The sequence below is a fragment of the Carassius gibelio genome, chromosome A17, assembly GCF_023724105.1.
Source record: "Carassius gibelio isolate Cgi1373 ecotype wild population from Czech Republic chromosome A17, carGib1.2-hapl.c, whole genome shotgun sequence".
Taxonomy (NCBI): domain Eukaryota; kingdom Metazoa; phylum Chordata; class Actinopteri; order Cypriniformes; family Cyprinidae; genus Carassius; species Carassius gibelio.
This window is the reverse complement of record NC_068387.1, coordinates 14,385,402-14,404,012: the sequence shown is the minus strand read 5'-3', so window position 1 is coordinate 14,404,012 and position 18,611 is coordinate 14,385,402. Positions and strand designations below refer to the sequence as shown.

Below are 18,611 nucleotides of genomic sequence, written 5' to 3'. Positions count from 1 at the left end.
TCTCTCTCTCTGAACGATAACAATCCGGTATGAAATAGCAGTAACGAAGCTATTTTTTTAAATGTAAGGAGTAGAAAGTACAGATACTAGCGTGAAAATGTAAGGAGTAGAAGTAAAAAGTCGGCTGAAAAATAATTACTCAAGTAAAGTATAGATACCCCAAATTTCTACTTAAGTACAGTAACGAAGTATTTGTACTTCGTTACTTGACACCTCTGCTTACTGAACAGTCTTGCTCTGGTTCCTCCAGCCCAGAGGTTCAGGAACAGTCAAACAATCCAGAGTCCTAATTCCAAGAACAGACAAGACCAGTAACTAGTTCCAGAACAAACAGGTTAATAACAAACAAATTGGACCTCTTACATGTAGGTCACAAAAACAATTCTAGGCTGGCATAGAACAGAAAAATAGTACAGACCACGATTCCTGCGGGTGCTTTGCTGATTACAGCAAGTTTATATTCTCAGCACTGATTATAGCCCTGTTTAGATTGGTGGATGGGAGAATGAAGTTGGAAATAGATGAGAAGCAGACACCAGGGTAAATATATATATATATATATAGCTTTATAAATGTAATATTATTTTATTTCAAAGATACTAAAAAGCAAAAGGGCCTTTCATGAGATCCTTTCTCCTTCCCCAGATGTTCCTCCTGAATTTTTGCTGCCACAAAAGATGATTTTTTTTACAAATGGATTTTGTTATAAAATTCTGAAGTTGATATTAGGAAAGCTGTAGGGAGGTCAGTTCCATTGTTTTTGCAGTCTGTATTTGATTTTCTCCTGTTTTTGGTTAGCAAGAGAGTTGTTTACTTTCTCATTCCTCAAAAGTTAACTGCTTTCCCTCTTAAGTAGATTCCCTCATTTTATTTTGACCTTTCCAGAAGTATGTAGTTCCTTCCTTTATATTAGCATTCTTTTTTAAAAATTCAGGATTGTGTTTGATGTACAGGGACGGGAGAAGAATCTTCAACAACCCTAAATTGGGGAGAATGTAATACAGATGTGCCATTAAATGTGTCAACACTTTACAAGCCTCAGAGACAGAGATCAAGTGACATACTATAAAAAACTTTAACCTCGAATTTGATGATTAATGGGAATTTATGGGGCGACGGTTGTACCCGTGTTATGCTGCGTTCAATCTTTCTCTGCCTTTCGCTGACCTCTCCTCACTGACTGGACTTGTGGCTGGAGTTGACTGTGCGGATAGTGGACACATATGTAAAAACTATAACAAACAGTGGCACAAAGAAGTTAAAGAAGAAAATACTGATGACGCAGAGCTTGACTGGAACGCAGTACTGCGCTTGTGTCCAGTCGATTTCGCACGTGCCATACATACCCATGAGCTGCATAAGAAAAACTATTCAGTGATCTCCATTTCAACTCATTTTTAATTTCTAAAGATGGTAAACATCCTTGTTTTCAGTCCTACCTCTGTAACTACTCCAGCCCAGAACAGAGAGCACAGCCAGACAGCAGCTATGACCAAGCAGAGATTACGCTTGTTGACGTGATGAGCTGAAGGACATGGCAGAAACATCCACATCAGCACAGTCCTCATAGCGTAATCTTGCTGATTTATCTAGTATTTGTGCAGCCAAGGCTAAAGAGCTTCTTAAAAAAAAGAAGGGGCAAAAATAACATGGTTCTAGATTTATCAAAAACTCAACTTCAGAGGATTTCAGGTCTTGAAATTTGTTTGGGTCAGATCACTGCGTCCTACTGTAAATCATACTCTGTTTCAAACTTTTTAATGCCAATGACTCCCAAATTGGATTATCACCTTGTGGGAGATCCCTTGTCCTAAAATATAAAGGCAGCTATAAATTGAATGCATAAACATCCACTTAGACTGTGTGAGAAATGAGCACAAAAACAAAAACACTATTTTACACAGAATATATATTTCCCAAATTCCACTAGGTGCTTATTGGGATTACACCTAGTCCTATTACGCAAACTATATATTAAATTCTTCTTCAGAATGAATAATAATGTAAGCTGCTTTTATCTATTTATTTTTTATTTATGGTTTTAGATACATTTTGTAATGTAATTACAGAGCAGCTTTAAGTGCATGAGCACTTGGACTAAATATGGGTAGCAGATATACAAAGGTAAAATAAACCCTGTAAGTTTGGCCAAGATAGAGCATACCATGCTGAGGCTGGCAACCTTTGTTGTAGCAGATGACACTGATGGCTGATGCAGTGTGTTGATGCTGATGAGTCCGAAGAGCAGGATTAGGAATCCGTCCACCTGGCCAAGACACAACATCTTATACATTGCAAGCAGGTTTGGCATTCTCAAACCTGAGGCGGTAATAGCTCTGACTTTTCTCATCACCCACTAACCAGGCCCTGGGGAACAAGCCAGCAAGATTAGGGAATAAAAGGACACGTGCCTGTGTACTTGGAACGACTATATAATTCATCACTTCAGTCTCTCCTGCCTCATAACACCACCTGCCAGACTGTGAAGGGAACACAGTGATGGTCCTCTCACATGTCACCAGATACTGCGTGATATTCTCTAAGAGCATTCAATGAAGTGAACTGAAGGGAATCATGCTTAAAGGCCCTTGATCATTTGAACTTTCTGTACTTGAATTCACCAAAAATAGCAATGCTGGCATCAGAAACTGCAAGTCCTGTGGTTCGAGAGACTTTCTTTGCTTGGTTAAAAGCAATATTTACAACCCCATTTCCAATCCAAGAAAGCCATCCTATTAAAAAAGAAATGTACAATTCCCTGATAATTTTTTCTCATGTGACATCTTTCTATGTAGCGAATCTCAGGAAGAAACAAATCATAGTAACTTACAGAGAATTCAATAAAATTAGACCAGACCTTACCTAGTATCACCAAATAGACCCTGATAGCCATTTCTTCTTCACCCGGCACTCGGTAGACTGTGACATTTAAGGGAAGAATATTGTGGATGTCCATCTTCAATGAAAATCGTTAGGTTGGACTCATCTCAGTGTGATCTGGGGGAAGCAGTGGCTCAGTGGTTCATGTAGGTCGTCTACAAACCGGAAGGTTGGTGGTTCAACCCCCGGCTCCACTTGAACAAGTGTCGAGGTTTCCTTGAGCAAGACACCTAACCCCAGCTGCTCCCGACGAGCTGGATGGTGCCTTGAATGGCTGACACCGCAGTCGGACTGTGAATGTGTGTGTGAATGGGTGAATGTAAGGCAAATTGTATAGCGTTTTGGATGGCCATGTGGTCTGTTGAAAGCGCTATATAAATGCAGTCCATTTACCATTTACCAATCTACACTTCAGCTGAACTGTACCAGTGTTGAACGAGACTAAGTGCAATCTCCTTATCTTGTTAAAGACTTTAGAGACTGAGATTTTTGGGACATTTCTCTTCAGTCACCAAACCACTTAAGGCATTTACCTCTACTCTTGCACTGACCTGACGTCAATAAAGCCGTGATGAGGCATAAGATGTCTAAATAATATGCATTTTGACCCAAAGTAGACACATAGAAAGTAAACAAAAGTGCTGTGTAAGACTTTATTGTTGGGAGCCTTTAGTATTGAATTAAATAGTATTGGAAAACAGTATAAAGTACATGGAATATGAGTGATTCTGAAGTTAGAGGGGTTTAAATGGAATATAACAGAATAGATCTTGATTTCAGTTTCGAGAAGGGTGGAGAACTTGACTTCAATGCTCCTCCTATTTCTGACCAAGCTGTGAGAGCTGTGGAGAAATGAATGGGTTTAGTCTCAACCGCTCTGATACTGCATAATCAAATCAACATTTAAACTAAAGTAGGATTACTACTTTAATTAATTGTTCAGCTCACAGTAAGTGTCCTATTCGTTCATATAAGACCACAGAAAGATTTGGAAGAAGCAAAACACACTCTCCTCTTTTTCACTCAGAGCAAAGGGGTAAAAGTATATTAACGAGGAATTGATGTGGGGGACAAAAACTAGGCAAAATGCTTAAAAATATTTACAGCGGGAAAGGCACGTTATGACTTTGTGTCAATTTTGTTGAGACAAAGTACAACACAGATTTGCTTCAAGCAGCAAAAAGCATTCCAAGACACTCAAAGCAATGCTGTTCCCTCCAACTTAAGGATAATCGGTTGGATTTTACAGCAATGGATTGCAAAGCATCTGATTTTTCCATCTAAATTCGCGAAAACGCGTTAATAAATTTGTATTTTTATCTGAAGTGCGGTGCAAATCGGGTGACTGACATCTTGAATGTTACATTTAAAAATCCTGTTTTTCATAACCTGCACTTCATGTAGTGAAGTGATTATACCTGTTTCATGAACTGGGCTGCATTGAAAAGCTCACTACAGCCATAAAGAACCCGCTTCCCTTGTCTGGCCTGTAGAGAAGGAGATCATTACACTCATCTTCAGAAGCAAACCAAGTTCTGACATGACAACTCTCTGAGGGATTGGCATGGTAATGTACACAACAATGTTAATGTATTTGGTCTTGGCGAAACAGATCTGCTAGGCTAACCAGCTGTGCCATGTGATAATGATGTCATTAAGTCAGATTGAGTTAGACCTATCGGACTGCGCCATCTAGAGTTTCATGCCAGAACTCTGTATTTCTTGTAGCACATTTTACATGTCAATATGTGTGCAGTCATACCTTTGTGTAGTCAACAAGATTTTGATACTCTATGTAATTGCCCCCACCAACGACAAAGACGATGGCCTGTGAAATGAAAACGTGTCATCAGCTGTTAAAGCTCAATAGTGCGTGAATTTCAATGCAAGCTGTACAAATGCTCTATATTAAATAAAACCCTGTAATATTTCTCAGAAGGACTCAAATGACCCTCCTACAGATGTGAGCTCAGACACACCGGGCCTTCAGCTCACTTTGTCAGCAGCAAGGCCTAATCTCCACTAGAAACAGAAGGCTATCTGTGCCATAGATTAACCCTGCCAGGTAACAGTGCATGGGTGCCAAACCATTAAGATAACGTATCAACATCCACATGGTGCAAAATCACAACAATCAGATATCGGCCTTGCTTTTTACACTCACCTCTTGAAAGGGGTTCTTGTTCCTTGGAATGGAGCTGAGGGAGTTAAATAGTTAGGATTAATTCACCATCACCGACAGAGAGCAAAAATAGACAATATTTGTGGGGAAAATGACAGATCTTTTATTCTAAATATTTTTGTTGGAAATGTACAGCTTTGGCAAGGATGTGCAGATCCGTTATTTACCTAACTTCAGTACTGCCTTATGTGTATGTAATAAAGACACAAGCGGTTTCGAATACCTCCATGGATCAAATGCCTTTAACATAATATTTGAATACAGCTGGACCAAGTCAAACACAAAGATGTATCATCTGAAAATATAAAGAAACTACCTCTCGCTTCCGCGAAGCATCTTTGGATCGAAGTATCTGTAGTCATCAGTCTCCTACAAAAATCACAACACATAACATTAGGGATTACAGAGCGCGAAAGTAAATGGAAAGGATGGAATAACACTTAGAGCACCCTCCCCACATCACCATCTCCTAAAAACCACCTCATCCATCTACATTAAACGCTTATCAAGATCTAATGCTTCCCAGCAGCCATTCACCTAAGGAGGTTCAAGAAGCCTCAAACAGTAAAATGTCCTCCAGTTTTACTCAAAAAGCTAGATTATCATCTCTCTGCTTTGAAGAGTCTCGAAACAAATTGAGGAGAGCTGTCTCTGAGGCGAAGGCCAATGGCCTCCTACTTCCTCATCTTCCTTATCAGATGGGCCAAGCCTGTCTCTTCCCCCACAGGACCTCAGTCAGCCCGGCCTGGTGCTCTGGCGCATACTTCATTCTGGGAAGAAATACTTTGCCGTCAACTCACTGAAAAAAGTGCCTCACGGCATTTCCAACTGGTGAAATGCTCCAGATTTTTCTGCTATCGGCTTACCCTTGCTTGGTGCCGAACACACTCTTGCAACCTTGTTGCACAGGCCCATTTGCGAGGACTATCTGACCTGCAGCGGAGGCAGGAGATTCTGTAGCGCTCAGCCGCCCAGCTTTTTCAACAACAGCCGTATTGTGCAGGGCACTGAAATTCCAGTAGCTGAGAAGATGATAATACAGTTATGTTCAATTCAAGTTTATGGGCAGGGAAGGGGACGCATTTCCAGTTGGTAACAGAATATGGCAATCTGTCCACCCCAGCTTTTGAGACTGAGAAGATCAGAGGGACCCTGAGGGTGTTTCACAAGGAAATATGGTCTTTATGTCAAGTTACTAGAGGGGGAAGCTAAAATGCCACAGTTACACAAGCGGATGATTGCAAGAGCTAATATGTCAGCTAGCTGTCTCCATTACAGCGCTTTATACTTAAAATGCGTTGAAACAGTTCTTGGAAGTGTGCTTAGGGAGGATTCAAGATGTCTAAATAGAGAGGAGTCCTAGAAGTCATACTACGAGGGCGATGTCAAAGATTTGCCACATCATCTCTTCTGTGGTAATTCCACATTTATAAACACATTTATCTGCATCCATCATTCCCCCAGCACCATACCGACAGTTAGTTGATTTCAAAGCATCGGGAGAAATTTTCAGAGCAGATTTTTCCTTCAAGGCCATCCAATGATAACTTGAAAACAGCCAGTGTGTTCAAATAACCGATGCTTCATATACAGACATTTTGCAGAGAATGAGATCCTCCAGTGTAGCAGAACACAATCCCATTATCGATGAAATAGCTTCGGCTTCTGTAAAGACGTCCCCTAGTGCTGCTCACATGAGGGGTTTGCACCTTTGTTCCACCTCAGAAAGATGAAAAGCCCAAATGGGACTGCTTCCAAAACCCTCAGGCCTAGAAACTTGATACATTGTGCTTCAGGTTCACACACAAGAAACCCTCTTCCTCTCTCTCCGCAGGTGTTCCCCAGGCACATTAGCACAGTCACATTAACCGTGCAGCTCAGATTGCCTGGATTGAGGTCTTGGCACACTCAAAGTGCCTCTTCAGTGCCCCATTCAGTGTCCCATAGCACTGCAGAGTCATACGCTTTAATCCGCAGTGGGTGGTAAAGCAGTCTGCCTTGGCGATACACAATACCATGTGCACACCGGACACAAATACACTAATGATCGTTAAACATTTTCTAATTTAATGTTTTAGCTAAGAATAAACATTACTCTTAATTACTGCAAGAGATACATACTAATGATCAGCAAAACAAGTTTAACATTTGTGCTTATGGGAAGATGAATGTATGTGAAGAAAGGGAGAAACAGACAAGGGCGCTCACCGGGTTTGACTTTATTTCCATCAAGTTGTCCAAGATGCGAGTAACCGGCAAGTTCTATGAAAGAAACGTTTGAGACTCATAATAAATCCCCAAAAAGAGATAAATTACAAATAAACTTGATCACAAGCAATTTATCAGACAAAAGCCACAAGTGCTGTAATATCAAATCAATTATGGAGAATCTAGAGCAGAAGTAAACAAAAAAACTGACCATTAATACATCACTTTTTTGGGGGGTTTTTTTGTTAAGGAACTTTTTTTTGGCAGTGTATCATATCATATATTTCAGAAGTTGCTACCATGATGCCTGGGTGTTTTTAGCACATTGTTTTGCTGTTTCGTAGTTTTTGTTTTTAGAGCATTGTTATAGGACTGTCTGGGGATACCAGCAACTCCAGTATAAAGACATTCCGGTCAGCCATCTAGTACACTGTGATGTGTAGGGCGCTCTTTTTGGTGTTTTTAGGACACTGTTATGTGGTTTTGTGGGTGATTTTAGCTCATTGCTATGTGGTTAGTAGCCTGTCCAGGCATTTTTAACAAATTACTTCCTAAGCTGATTAAACAGGCCGGGTGTATTTTCACATCGATGCGCAGTTGCCAAAGTGTTGGGTGGTTGCTTACTAAGTAAAAAGAGCCCAGCCTTCGTGATATTCTGGTCCTTAAGATACAGCCCAGGTAAATACTTACATGCTGTTTCAGAACCAGATTTTTCACCCCCTCCATCACAAACTGGGAGCCAGTGTTCATCACCCGTGAGAAAAGTCTGAAAAAGGACAGGCCAATGCGTTCAAAACACATATTACATCAACAAAAGGATTCATATTTTGAGAAATACATTTTTAGCTTCATACCCCATTGGTTTCACTCCACTGCTCCCGTAATTGGCTGGGGTTGCAGCCATCTTCGTAAAAGCTCTGGAAAATAGGTTATAATAGTTGCAACACTACTGTTCCCATTTTTCTACAAAATTTAAAGTAGTAACTAAGCAAATGTGAAAGTGTGTTATGGTGTGTTTGTTGACAATGGCCAGAACTTACTTCCATTGCTTAATGTAGTTAAGTGGGGATAAGTCGCAGCCTGCATCAACCAAGGCTTTTTTGTACTGCTCTAGATCAGCCTAAAAAGAACAAACTGTCTTTATTTATTCAACACTCAACTCTCAAAATCCAACAGTTTAAAGGATCTGTTTTTTTAGAATGAAGGATGACTTCTAGATCACATGCCATAATCACTGATCAGCGTAAGGAGAAACTCTAGTTGCTGTTAGAGACAGAGTCGTCTATACCACATGAGTGAGAGGGCTGTTTTCATGTCACCAACCTCATTACAGTCTCAGAAAACAAACAACAAAATGACTGCCAACAATAACCTACGCTGGTTCATGAGGACACAGATGAAAGAAAGGATAACCAAAAGACGTAGAAAAAAAGTTCAAACTCTGAGCACTTCTTTTTTGGAAAGTCAAAGCTTTTACAGCCTGCACTGATAAACATAACAGAGGATGACAGGCCAGTGCGCTTTCTCCAGGGTTGAAATGTGGTCACTTGGACACTGTTTATTCCCAGCTTGGTACCACGGGTCCAACCCCTCGAAAGTGTCCTCAAATGTCATTTGTACGTCCATTTAGGTAACATCCCACAAAAGAGATCTTGCCATGAGTTGAACAATCCTGCTTTATCAAGATACAAGAGTAATAATACTTGGCCGTGGCATCAAAGCGTGTCAATGTTCCTCAAATCTGAGCTGCATGCGTCCCAAAAAAACAACAAGGCTTTTGAAGAAACAGTCTGAAAGTACAGTTTAAAAACCTGGGCCGAGCTTCATAGGGAATGGACAGAATGTTTTTGGCTCCATGTGTCCATAAACAATGAAATCCATGCATTTGCCCCTGATTATAATAAATTGTGGGGTTACCGAAAGCGTACATCAGGGAAGCCCACCACAGTCAACCTATGATTTAGGATTATATATCTAGGACTCTTAAGGGAATTTTCTGCGACTGTATTCATTACAATTTAAGCTCAGTCAATAGCATTCAAGGCATAATGATGATTAACACAAAATTAATTTTCATTTGTCCAGCCTTTAAAAAGAAAAATATGGGTTAAAGCGGTGCAATGAGGTTTCACTAGTACAACCACAAGACGTACAACTAACCTTTTCTATGTAAAGTTAAATCTAGCTTCATCCAATCAAACATTATGCCTAAAACCACTGTAAAAACGACTCAAATAATACATATGTTTTAACAGAACAATTAATGCAAGCACTTTTATAAAATAGTAAGGTTCACACCTTAACCACCCACCATCCCCAAAATTGGCCCCAATGACTTTCACTGTAAGTGTCTTACCATAATCTTGATTTTTGCTGTTTTTAAAGAAAACAAGGGACAAGTTGAGTTATTTGGGTGATAATCAATAGTATGCCACAAATGCTGTTACTAAACTCAACTAAAACTGGATTGTTCCTTTGATCTTGCTATGATCTGAATTTTCTTAGAGGATATAGCTGACCATGATAACGATTTATAGTTTGAATACTCTTTGTTCATGACTGTGATGTGGGGACTTACCTCAGATGGGGGCTGCTGGGAAGTGATGTAGTAGATCAGAAACAGCCTCATCTTATCTTCTGCTGTTCCAGCTACCAATAAGAACAACATTTATACAGTCATTATGCAAATGCGTACAGTTAATTTCATTTCCGGAACAACAAGAGTTTTTCAGTGTGTGTGTGTGTGTTTTTGTCCTCACTATTGCTGAAACATGATTAAAAAAAAAATCACACATTGCACTTATCATAACAAGAAAGCACTGTAACACTTGAAAAACAACTGTTCATTATCATTATAGTTAGTGGCCATTCCTGTGTACTCATAAGAATCCCATGAACCTACAAAGGACCCTGTGGAGATCAAGAAACTGTGTCCTCTTGAAACCTCACAATGCTGGCAGGAGAGAAACAAATCTCATCCTGTGGTAGCATCACAGAGAGTCTTTAAAGCAGACTGCTTTCCCCTAGTGATGTGATGTATTTCAGGCCACTAAGCTGAAAAAAATGACTGGATGAGGACACAGGGTGGGATAGGCTTTCATTAGGGGAATGGGGTATGAGTTACTCATTCAATTAGTTTCGTTTGATCTCGCAGGATGGGGCTGTTCTTGGTAAAACAAAGTTTTATGACAGTAAGGCAGTATGCCATGCTTTGAGGGATATAGTGGTGTTTGGATAACAGTCAAGCTCAAAAGAGCAGCTGATGAGTCAAGGCTTATTAAAGCAATAAGCCACTTGAAGCCAAGTGTTATAGAGATTTTACCACAATTATGGAGTGCTGTCAGACAGACTGTGTAGATTTTCATGGTTGCCAAGCCATAAATAAATCAAAGATCCTATTATTATCATCATCAATATTATTACTATTACCTAGCATATCATTGGTTTGTAGCAACTTATGCTGGTAGTATAAAATTTAAATGATGTGCATAGATGCGCATAATTTGGCTATTTTATAATTGTTTCGAACAGGGCTCATCCAATCAGATGTTGGAGTACCACCAGGTTATTTATTTGCATGACACATTTATTATATATATATATATATATATATATATATATATATATATATATATATATGTGTGTGTGTGTGTGTGTGTGTGTGTGTGTGTGTGTGTGTGTGTGTGTGTGGGGTTCCAAGTTGTGAGGGAACTGTATAAAAGATAAAATGTACTCTAATCTAGGGCTGCACGATTTTTCTGATAAAAATTGCAATTGAAAAAAAATATTCCAAAGTTTACTGTGCTTGTTTGTAGGGCTGCACATTTTGGTCAAAAATGCAGTGATTACAAATATATAATATTACTATAAAATAATAATAGAAAATAAAGATTATTATTATTACTATAGAACATTTAAAACAAATTGATATTACATCTCACCATGAAATACAGTAATAAAATTAAATATAAAAAAAATTATAATAAAAACTAATATTACAATACTGATAATACTGAATTTCTTAATTTCTCCATTTTCCAATGATCAAACCATCATGCTTTTATTTTAGCAGGAAGCACTTAAAGCTTCTCAGTTTAGAAGTCCTTTTTATTACAAGTTTGGGAAGATAACCGGTGCATTGTTGAATTCCTTAATGCACATTAATAAGTTAACTCAACTGCATGAGAATACCCAGACAATAATAAATAAAAAAAGATGTGAAAATAATCCCTGACCTGGCCAATTAAAACAGGATTAAAATCAAGTATTAGTTTTGGTAATTACTGCATTACCACCTCCCCATATAAAAATAATCCTTTCTAAATAGGGTTTAGGGATGGTACTGATTACACTGATAGCCTTCAGTGCTTAAAGAAACAATCTACTATTTTTTAATAATAGGTTAATTTTCCAACTCCCCTAGAGTTAAATAGTTGAGTGTTACTATTTTCAATTCCATTCTGCTGATCTCTGGGTGTGGCGATAGCTCTTTTAGCTTAGCTTAGCATAGATCATTGAATCTGATTAGACCGTTAGCATCACTCTCAAAAATTACCAGAGTTTTTATATTTTTCCTACTTAAACCTTGACTCTTCTGTATGAAAATCATGTACTAAGACCAACAGAAAATGAAAAGTTGCAATTTTTCTAGGCCGATATGGCTGGGAACCATACTCTCATATCGGCGTAATAATCAAGGAACTTTGCTGCCATATAATGGGTGCAGCAGGTGCAGTGATATTACGCTGCGCCTGAAATAATCCCCAGCTAGTTTGTGTTGTTGCATCAATAGCGGAGCTGCTGGGGACTATTTTCATGCATTGCGTAAAATCACTGCGCCTGCTGAGTGATTGAGATGCTTTTGAGTGAGATGCTTACGGTCTAATCAGATTCAATGATCTATGCTAAACTAAGCTAAGCTAAAAGTGCTAAAGCTAAAAGACATGGAGATCGGCTGAATAGATTCAAAAATGGTAAAACTCAACTATATTAACTCTAGGGGAGTTGGAAATGAGCCTATTTTCAAAAATAGTGGAGTGTTCCTTTAACACAAGAAAGACTCACCATCAGGATCACTGATAATGTCCAGCAGGGATTTATCAAGTGTGGACTTGCTCATGAGTTTCTCTTCATATTCGAAGTATACATCAAGCTTACGGCTCTAAAGACAGAAAGGCAAATTTAGAGGTAAAATATGCTGCTCAACCTAACAGAAACAATACAATGTGTAGAGAAGATGTAACCCAAGAGATGAAAAACATTTTTCTCATGAAGCACTGACCTTGATGTGGTCCAAAACCGCCGTGGCAACATTGGTGTGGAGGTCAATCAGTCTCTTCTTTTCCAGGAGCTCAGGAAGAGAACTGTTTAGAGAGAAGAGCATGTTATCCTACTCTATATGCACAGGGTCAGACAGGGGTACAGCGGTAGGCCTTTGTGAGTACAATGACTAATTCATATGTAAAACAGCTCTCAAGCAATATGAGACAAGTACTGGTTGAAATTAGATTACATCAGGATATTTTTTCTATACATCATTTAATAAAAACTGGAAAAATAAAAATTGTATATAAAAAAATCCTTGATTACTTCATTGTTGCAAGGAACTTCTTACCTGACAGCTGAAGTAAGTTTGGCAGTGTTATCTGACAACATACTAATGGCTCCATCATCCTCCCCTTCTAAGCCCTTTGAGGAAAACCACATTTTTCTGTGTTAACCAGCACGCGACAGTTCCATCATATACAATTTTGCATCAGCCTTATTCACCAACCATGATACTCTTGAGGCGTTTAACCTCATCCTCTTGGGCTCGATATGTATCGAGTTCCTCCTGCACAGCTTCTGCAACCTCAGGAAATGGACTGAAATGGTGAACAAAAATTAATTCAATGCTTTCCATCCAGAAGTGACTGAAATGTATATTTACTGAAAATGTAAATATATCAGTATAAACTGCTGTATACAGTCCTTAAAACAGGAATGAAACGAAAACATTTTCCAAAACTGAACTGGTGATATTTTGCAAAAAAAAAAGCAATGACATAAAATATTATTAGCAAATGTTCTTAAATATTTACAACCACTGTGACAAATCATTTGACTAAACTGAGACAACTAGGGATGTCTTCCTATCAAACATTTACAGGCTTGAAAGTACAGTTGGTTAATTAATGTCCTTAAAGGGATAGTTCACACAAAAATGTACCATTTTGGTGCCCACTGTCTTCTTTTGTGTTTCACAGAAAAAAAGAAACACATCTGTTTGAAACAACACGAGGGTGAGTAAATTACTACAAAATGTTACTTTTTGGGTGAACTATTTGAAATTGTATTATACTAGGACAGAATAAGGTCTTTGGAAAGCAACATCAGATGTAATAATTTATATCAGACTTAAGAAAATACATATTAATTACACAGTCATTAGTTCAAAATACTAGAAGTATAAAAAAACACACACCTTAAAAACATTTAAAAATGCACAGCAATGATCTCCATTTGAATACATTTGGAGCTTTACCAACAGTAGATGGTTACCTTCCTTTGTGTTTTTGCCAAAATTTGTCAGCGGCAGTGAGATCATAGCTCTTCTTGTTTTTCTTTTTTGGCCGTGCTCCAGCTGGACTGGCCTCTGACCCTTGAGACTCCTCCACACTGACCCGGTTCAGGTGGAAGTCCTGATACAGTGACATATTGGTTAGGCAAGGCAAAAGAACTGAATCACAACACAATACAACACCTAAAATAACATGCATGCCAGCTTTTACTAATACAGAATAAAATCCCTCCGACTACAGCTGCCATACAGTCGAACTGAGATGATATTAAGGCAGAAGCAGTTTTGAGACGGTGGAAAAAATACCCAAAGGATTAATGATCACTGGCACAAAAAGCAACCCAGCACGTACATTCCACATTTCATGAAACCCCTTTGTCATTCATATGATAACTGCGATAGCTTCATCTTTCCATATGCTGCAACTTGGAACTATTTTAGGGAATAAATTACATTAACACTAGTAGAAAAAAAGGAGAAATGAATTAATTGTGGGTCACACAAGTTTATTTTAGGTTCTGCTCACCAGCACGTCATGAATGAGAGCCTGATACGTCCATGTGTGATGGAGAGGAGTCGCTAGATCCAGGTTACGATCGGCAAGAACAAACAGTGGCCTCTGAAAACTGTGGGAGTGATGAAGGGAAAGGAGGGATATTTTTTTGGTCTGATACTAAAACCTTTCTCAACGTTCTAGATCTTTCTTAAAGTGTCCCAGTTAAGGACACTTGACTATCTATCTATCTATCTATCTGTCTGTCTGTCTGTCTGTCTAGGCTATTGATCCATCCATTCATCCATCTGGAGGCATTTGTTTTGGATTTAGGTGTTTACGATAATAATTTTAAGATTAAAGATTTATTGCTTTCACAAGTATACTCTATTAAAATCATTCGTATGGAGGTGTGCAAGACTGTGAGTGTGTTTTTGCTCCACCTGAACTGGCCAGTGCCCACGGTGTCTCCGGTGAACAGGCTGTTACGAGCGTCTCGCAGATTCTCTCTCAGTTTCTTGTCAAGTTTCTGAGAAAAAAGGGGTTTATTTAATGTTATTAATATTCCATTAGAAACTAGTTCTACAATATGTATAAAATACATGAATCCAATAAACTGAGCAGTAGATGTTAATTTTGTCTCATATTACAGTGAGACATTCCTCTGCTGAACTAATCATCTAAAACTCAACACTGAAAGCAAACCAAGGTTGGACCCAATCCCACATATGGAACAAAGAGGAATTTTATACCATCAGACTATGAAACGTCCAAATGCACTGTAATGCAGAGATTAGTGTAGGGATTGAGGTGATAAACGAATGACCAAAGCCATTCAAGAACACTCAATTCTAGAATTCATCAATTCGAAAAGAGGATAAAGGTCTCTCAGACTGGTCATAAAGAAAGTATCAGAGGAACATTAAAAAACAGAGCAGTGAGTCTCTTACCACGGCTACCATTTCAGCAGCATTCCCTCTTGGACATCGGATAATTGGGACAGCACCTATGATAACAGGAAAGCTCACTGTACTGCCAATAGGAGGGTGCATTGAATATCTGCTCCCAAGCTACCAAGACACACACGATTACATTTCAAAAACACCAATTCAGGCCTGATCACTGCACTTAATTTGAATTGTGGTGTTTCTGCCATATATAATTCTAATAGTCATGTAGTAAGTAAACAGACCTAACTGAAATATCCAATGCATTATCAAAATATTTTTTTTTCCCTTTGAGCAATACACAAACAATATTAGGAGGGTTCTGCCACCCAGTGGCTCTTTATGACAGTTGAGAGTTAAACTGTTGGTTGTAATATGAGAATTATTATAAAAAAAAACCCTGCTCTTTAATTTTGATTAAATATCAAGTCTTCATCAGTCTATAATTTTCACAGTAACGTCTTGTACCATTAAAGAATGTTGCCTTATTAGATTTAAAATGGATTAAGATGCAGTGGAAATCTCCATATGAGGAATGGATTGTGTCTACTTACTGCACAAGATTTCAGTAAGCAAGAAAAAGTATTAAAGAGTATTATCCATTTCTGTGCTAAAGAATCTTTAAAGGTGAATAAGTTTTTTTTTTTTTTTTATGTTAAATGCCAGCTTTATATACAGACAACTATAAGTAAACCATTTGTTGTTTGATTCCCTTGAAGAGAGTAATCAAGATTGTGGCTCTGATGGAAATACCCGTTTGGCCAAACAATGGAAGACAGAGAGAGTGATTGAGAACCCTGGTTGGAATAACCAAACATTAAATCTGCTACTTCATTTGGTGCTGATAGTGGCATAGAAATAGTTATTATAACTTTTTTTTTTAAGTAATACTTTTATTCAGCGTGGATACAATAAATTGTCAAAAGGGAAAGTAAGACATTTATAATCTTACAAAAATGTATATTTTAAATAAATTCTGTTTTCAGCATTGAAAAAAAAAATTAAGAAATGTTTCTTGAGCACTCAATCAGCCTACTAGAATGATTTCTGAAGGAATAGGTGACACTGTACAGGAAAATTTTGAATTTTGAAATGTATTGAAATTGCAATACTGTTTCACAATATGACTGTTTTTACTGTATTTTTAATCAAATGAAAACAGCCTTGGTGAGCATAATAGACTTCTTTGAAAAAACATTCTACAAATCTTTTGAACAGCAGTGTATATGCATGGAAGGATAAACATTTACCGAGAGTGACAAAAAAGCAGAAGAGACTATCCACTATTGTGTCCATTATGCCATCCATGTCTGTGTCCATGATATCTGGTTTATTGATTGCTGAGGGCACAGAACAGTATTACCATTAATAACATTCAGATTACTAATGAAACAAACATGAAGTAAACACATCAAGCCACTCTAGCAGCTTACCGTGGTAGGAGATGTGTTCTTTGTTTTGATTGCAGAGAATGAACATATCATCTTCAAGTGTGATGAAGTTCAAATATTGATCAAATACCTGAGGAGGAACAGAACAGTCTAATATTTGAACTTCATAATGAAAATGAGCAGTACGTTATTTGATTTCCTTCAGGAGTTCACAGAGGACGTCTGTTCAGTAAAAAACAAGCTTTAATTTAAAAACAAGATTTTTTAATTAAACACTCTAGCAAACTGAATCAACTTTACAACAGCTGTTTTCGACTTACTTTGGTCACCAGGTTTACAGCATTAGCTGCTAGAGCAGCACTTGCTATGTCCTCCAGTTTGCTTCTAGAGATTGCAGATATGAAGTTCAAATAGTACGACTCATAGAGTTGGTTTCGGAGATCCTGTAAAAGTGAAAATAACTTTTAGTTCTGAAATAGTGTGATCCTCACAGATTGTCCTGGAACGGGACTGACAAAAAGACTGACTCAATTATTCAGTGATCATATTTACTTGACATATCCTGTCAATGTTCTCCTCTGTGGGCATTACAAAGTAAATGGCAGGAACATCTGGAATGGGGTCGCGATCCGAGTGCAACAAGCTAGAGGAAACAAACAAAAAGTAAACGATCATTCAAATCAATCTAATCAAATATATATGTATGAAAGAAATATATAACTAAATAAATAAAATCTTAGATTTCCTTACAGGTGCAGAGTGATGCCAATGTCCCGTAACTCTTTCACAGACAGAAGGGGAGATATGATGTCTTGGCCAAAGCGATCGTAAATAAGAACCTAACAACAATAACAAAGGGTAAATGTTCAAGCAAATTATAACTATAAAAGCATCCCTGAGCCACATTTAAGAAAAGCAAGGGCTAGTGGAAGGGTAAACCAATAGGTGTGTGTTGAGTACCCTTACCTTCCATACTGGCTCAGCTGTTGTGTTTTTCAAAGGAGGGGCATTGAAGTTTAGCATTCGCTTCAAAGCAGCTGAGGACAGAAACATCTTAGATATATAATACATCAACATTTTTAATAACTTCTATAACTACTAAAGATCATTTACTATCGCAAAGAGACTAATTTACTTGATTGTATTTCAAAAGATTTGCGTGCACGTATACAAAATTTAATTTAAATAAATAAAAAAAATAATTGAAGCCTACATGCGATGGCAGGATTTGACCAGAAAACCTTTTTTTCCATACTTAAGATTATGTATTTTAAACACTATCCACACGCTATTCGTTTTTAAAACAAATTATCTATTGCACATCCATAAAGAGAAATTTGATATCTCACAGGAGCAAGTGCACAGCTCAGCAAGTGTCAATAACCATTAAAGGCAATGTCAGCTACAGAAATAAAATCCATATAACATAATGATCATCACTATTTTGTGTCACTAAATATTAAGCATAATCATTTACGTTAAGTCACTATAGCTAGCATGTGAATTCATATCGTGGGTTCCTTATGACAGTTCTCTGTGATATTGACAGCCGTATATTTCTTGTACGAGCTGGTTGGTTATATGTAGTCAAATCACAAGTGCTTCTTTATCTAGTAAAGCAAGATAATAGTCCATCCATCTGATGTTATCCAGCTGTTACATGAACACCGTTAGCATCCTCAGCGACACAGACAGGACTGTACAATTTCAACTGTTTATGTATTCGGTATTATTGCATGTATTTTAAATACAAATGTTTTAAAAACCGATAAATCATAAACTGAAATCACTAATATCAGTTATATTAACAGTATCGAGAGTTTCCATATGAAATCAAACGTATAAAGAAACCTGTCTGTTTCTCCCGGACGGAGGCCGCCATCTTTAATGTTTATGCAGTGACGACTGTGAGGGTGACGTGGCAACGGCCAAGCGCTGCCTGCGTACAAGA

The 18,611-nt window shown here is 38.0% G+C and overlaps 1 protein-coding gene across 3 annotated transcripts; it reads right to left on the bottom strand.

Annotated features, from left to right (window-relative positions):
- Positions 1-3,519: 3,519 nt before the first annotated feature.
- Positions 3,520-18,602, bottom strand: LOC127933356 (sec1 family domain-containing protein 1). Of its 3 annotated transcripts, none has more exons than XM_052530299.1 (25): positions 18,512-18,602; positions 17,627-17,697; positions 17,411-17,499; positions 17,213-17,303; positions 16,981-17,103; positions 16,703-16,790; positions 16,520-16,609; positions 15,273-15,328; positions 14,766-14,851; positions 14,356-14,455; positions 13,811-13,950; positions 13,044-13,134; positions 12,885-12,958; positions 12,552-12,633; positions 12,335-12,431; positions 9,849-9,919; positions 8,311-8,390; positions 8,125-8,187; positions 7,961-8,036; positions 7,271-7,324; positions 5,379-5,431; positions 5,045-5,078; positions 4,643-4,708; positions 4,299-4,367; positions 3,520-3,722 (listed from the first exon to the last, which is right to left on the bottom strand). In XM_052530299.1, the coding sequence occupies exons 1-25, from the start codon at positions 18,540-18,542 to the stop codon at positions 3,699-3,701; spliced, it is 1,899 nt and encodes a 632-aa protein (XP_052386259.1). In that variant the 5' UTR covers positions 18,543-18,602; the 3' UTR covers positions 3,520-3,698. The 3 variants fall into 3 exon arrangements, with proteins under 3 accessions (XP_052386259.1, XP_052386260.1, XP_052386261.1); XM_052530300.1 differs by lacking the exon at positions 18,512-18,602 and adding an exon at positions 18,138-18,499; XM_052530301.1 differs by lacking the exon at positions 7,271-7,324.
- Between the last annotated feature and the right edge of the window lie 9 nt (positions 18,603-18,611).

Excerpts from the sequence above, each read along its gene's own strand:
- LOC127933356 (XM_052530299.1), bottom strand. The coding sequence starts at position 18,542 with ATGGCGGCCTCCGTCCGGGAGAAACAGACAG. Across the intron at positions 5,432-7,270 it reads TGGAAATAAAGTCAAACCCG|GAGACTGATGACTACAGATA; the intron begins GTGAGCGCCCTT and ends TGATTTTTGTAG. Across the intron at positions 5,079-5,378 it reads ATGCTTCGCGGAAGCGAGAG|CTCCATTCCAAGGAACAAGA; the intron begins GTAGTTTCTTTA and ends TAACTCCCTCAG.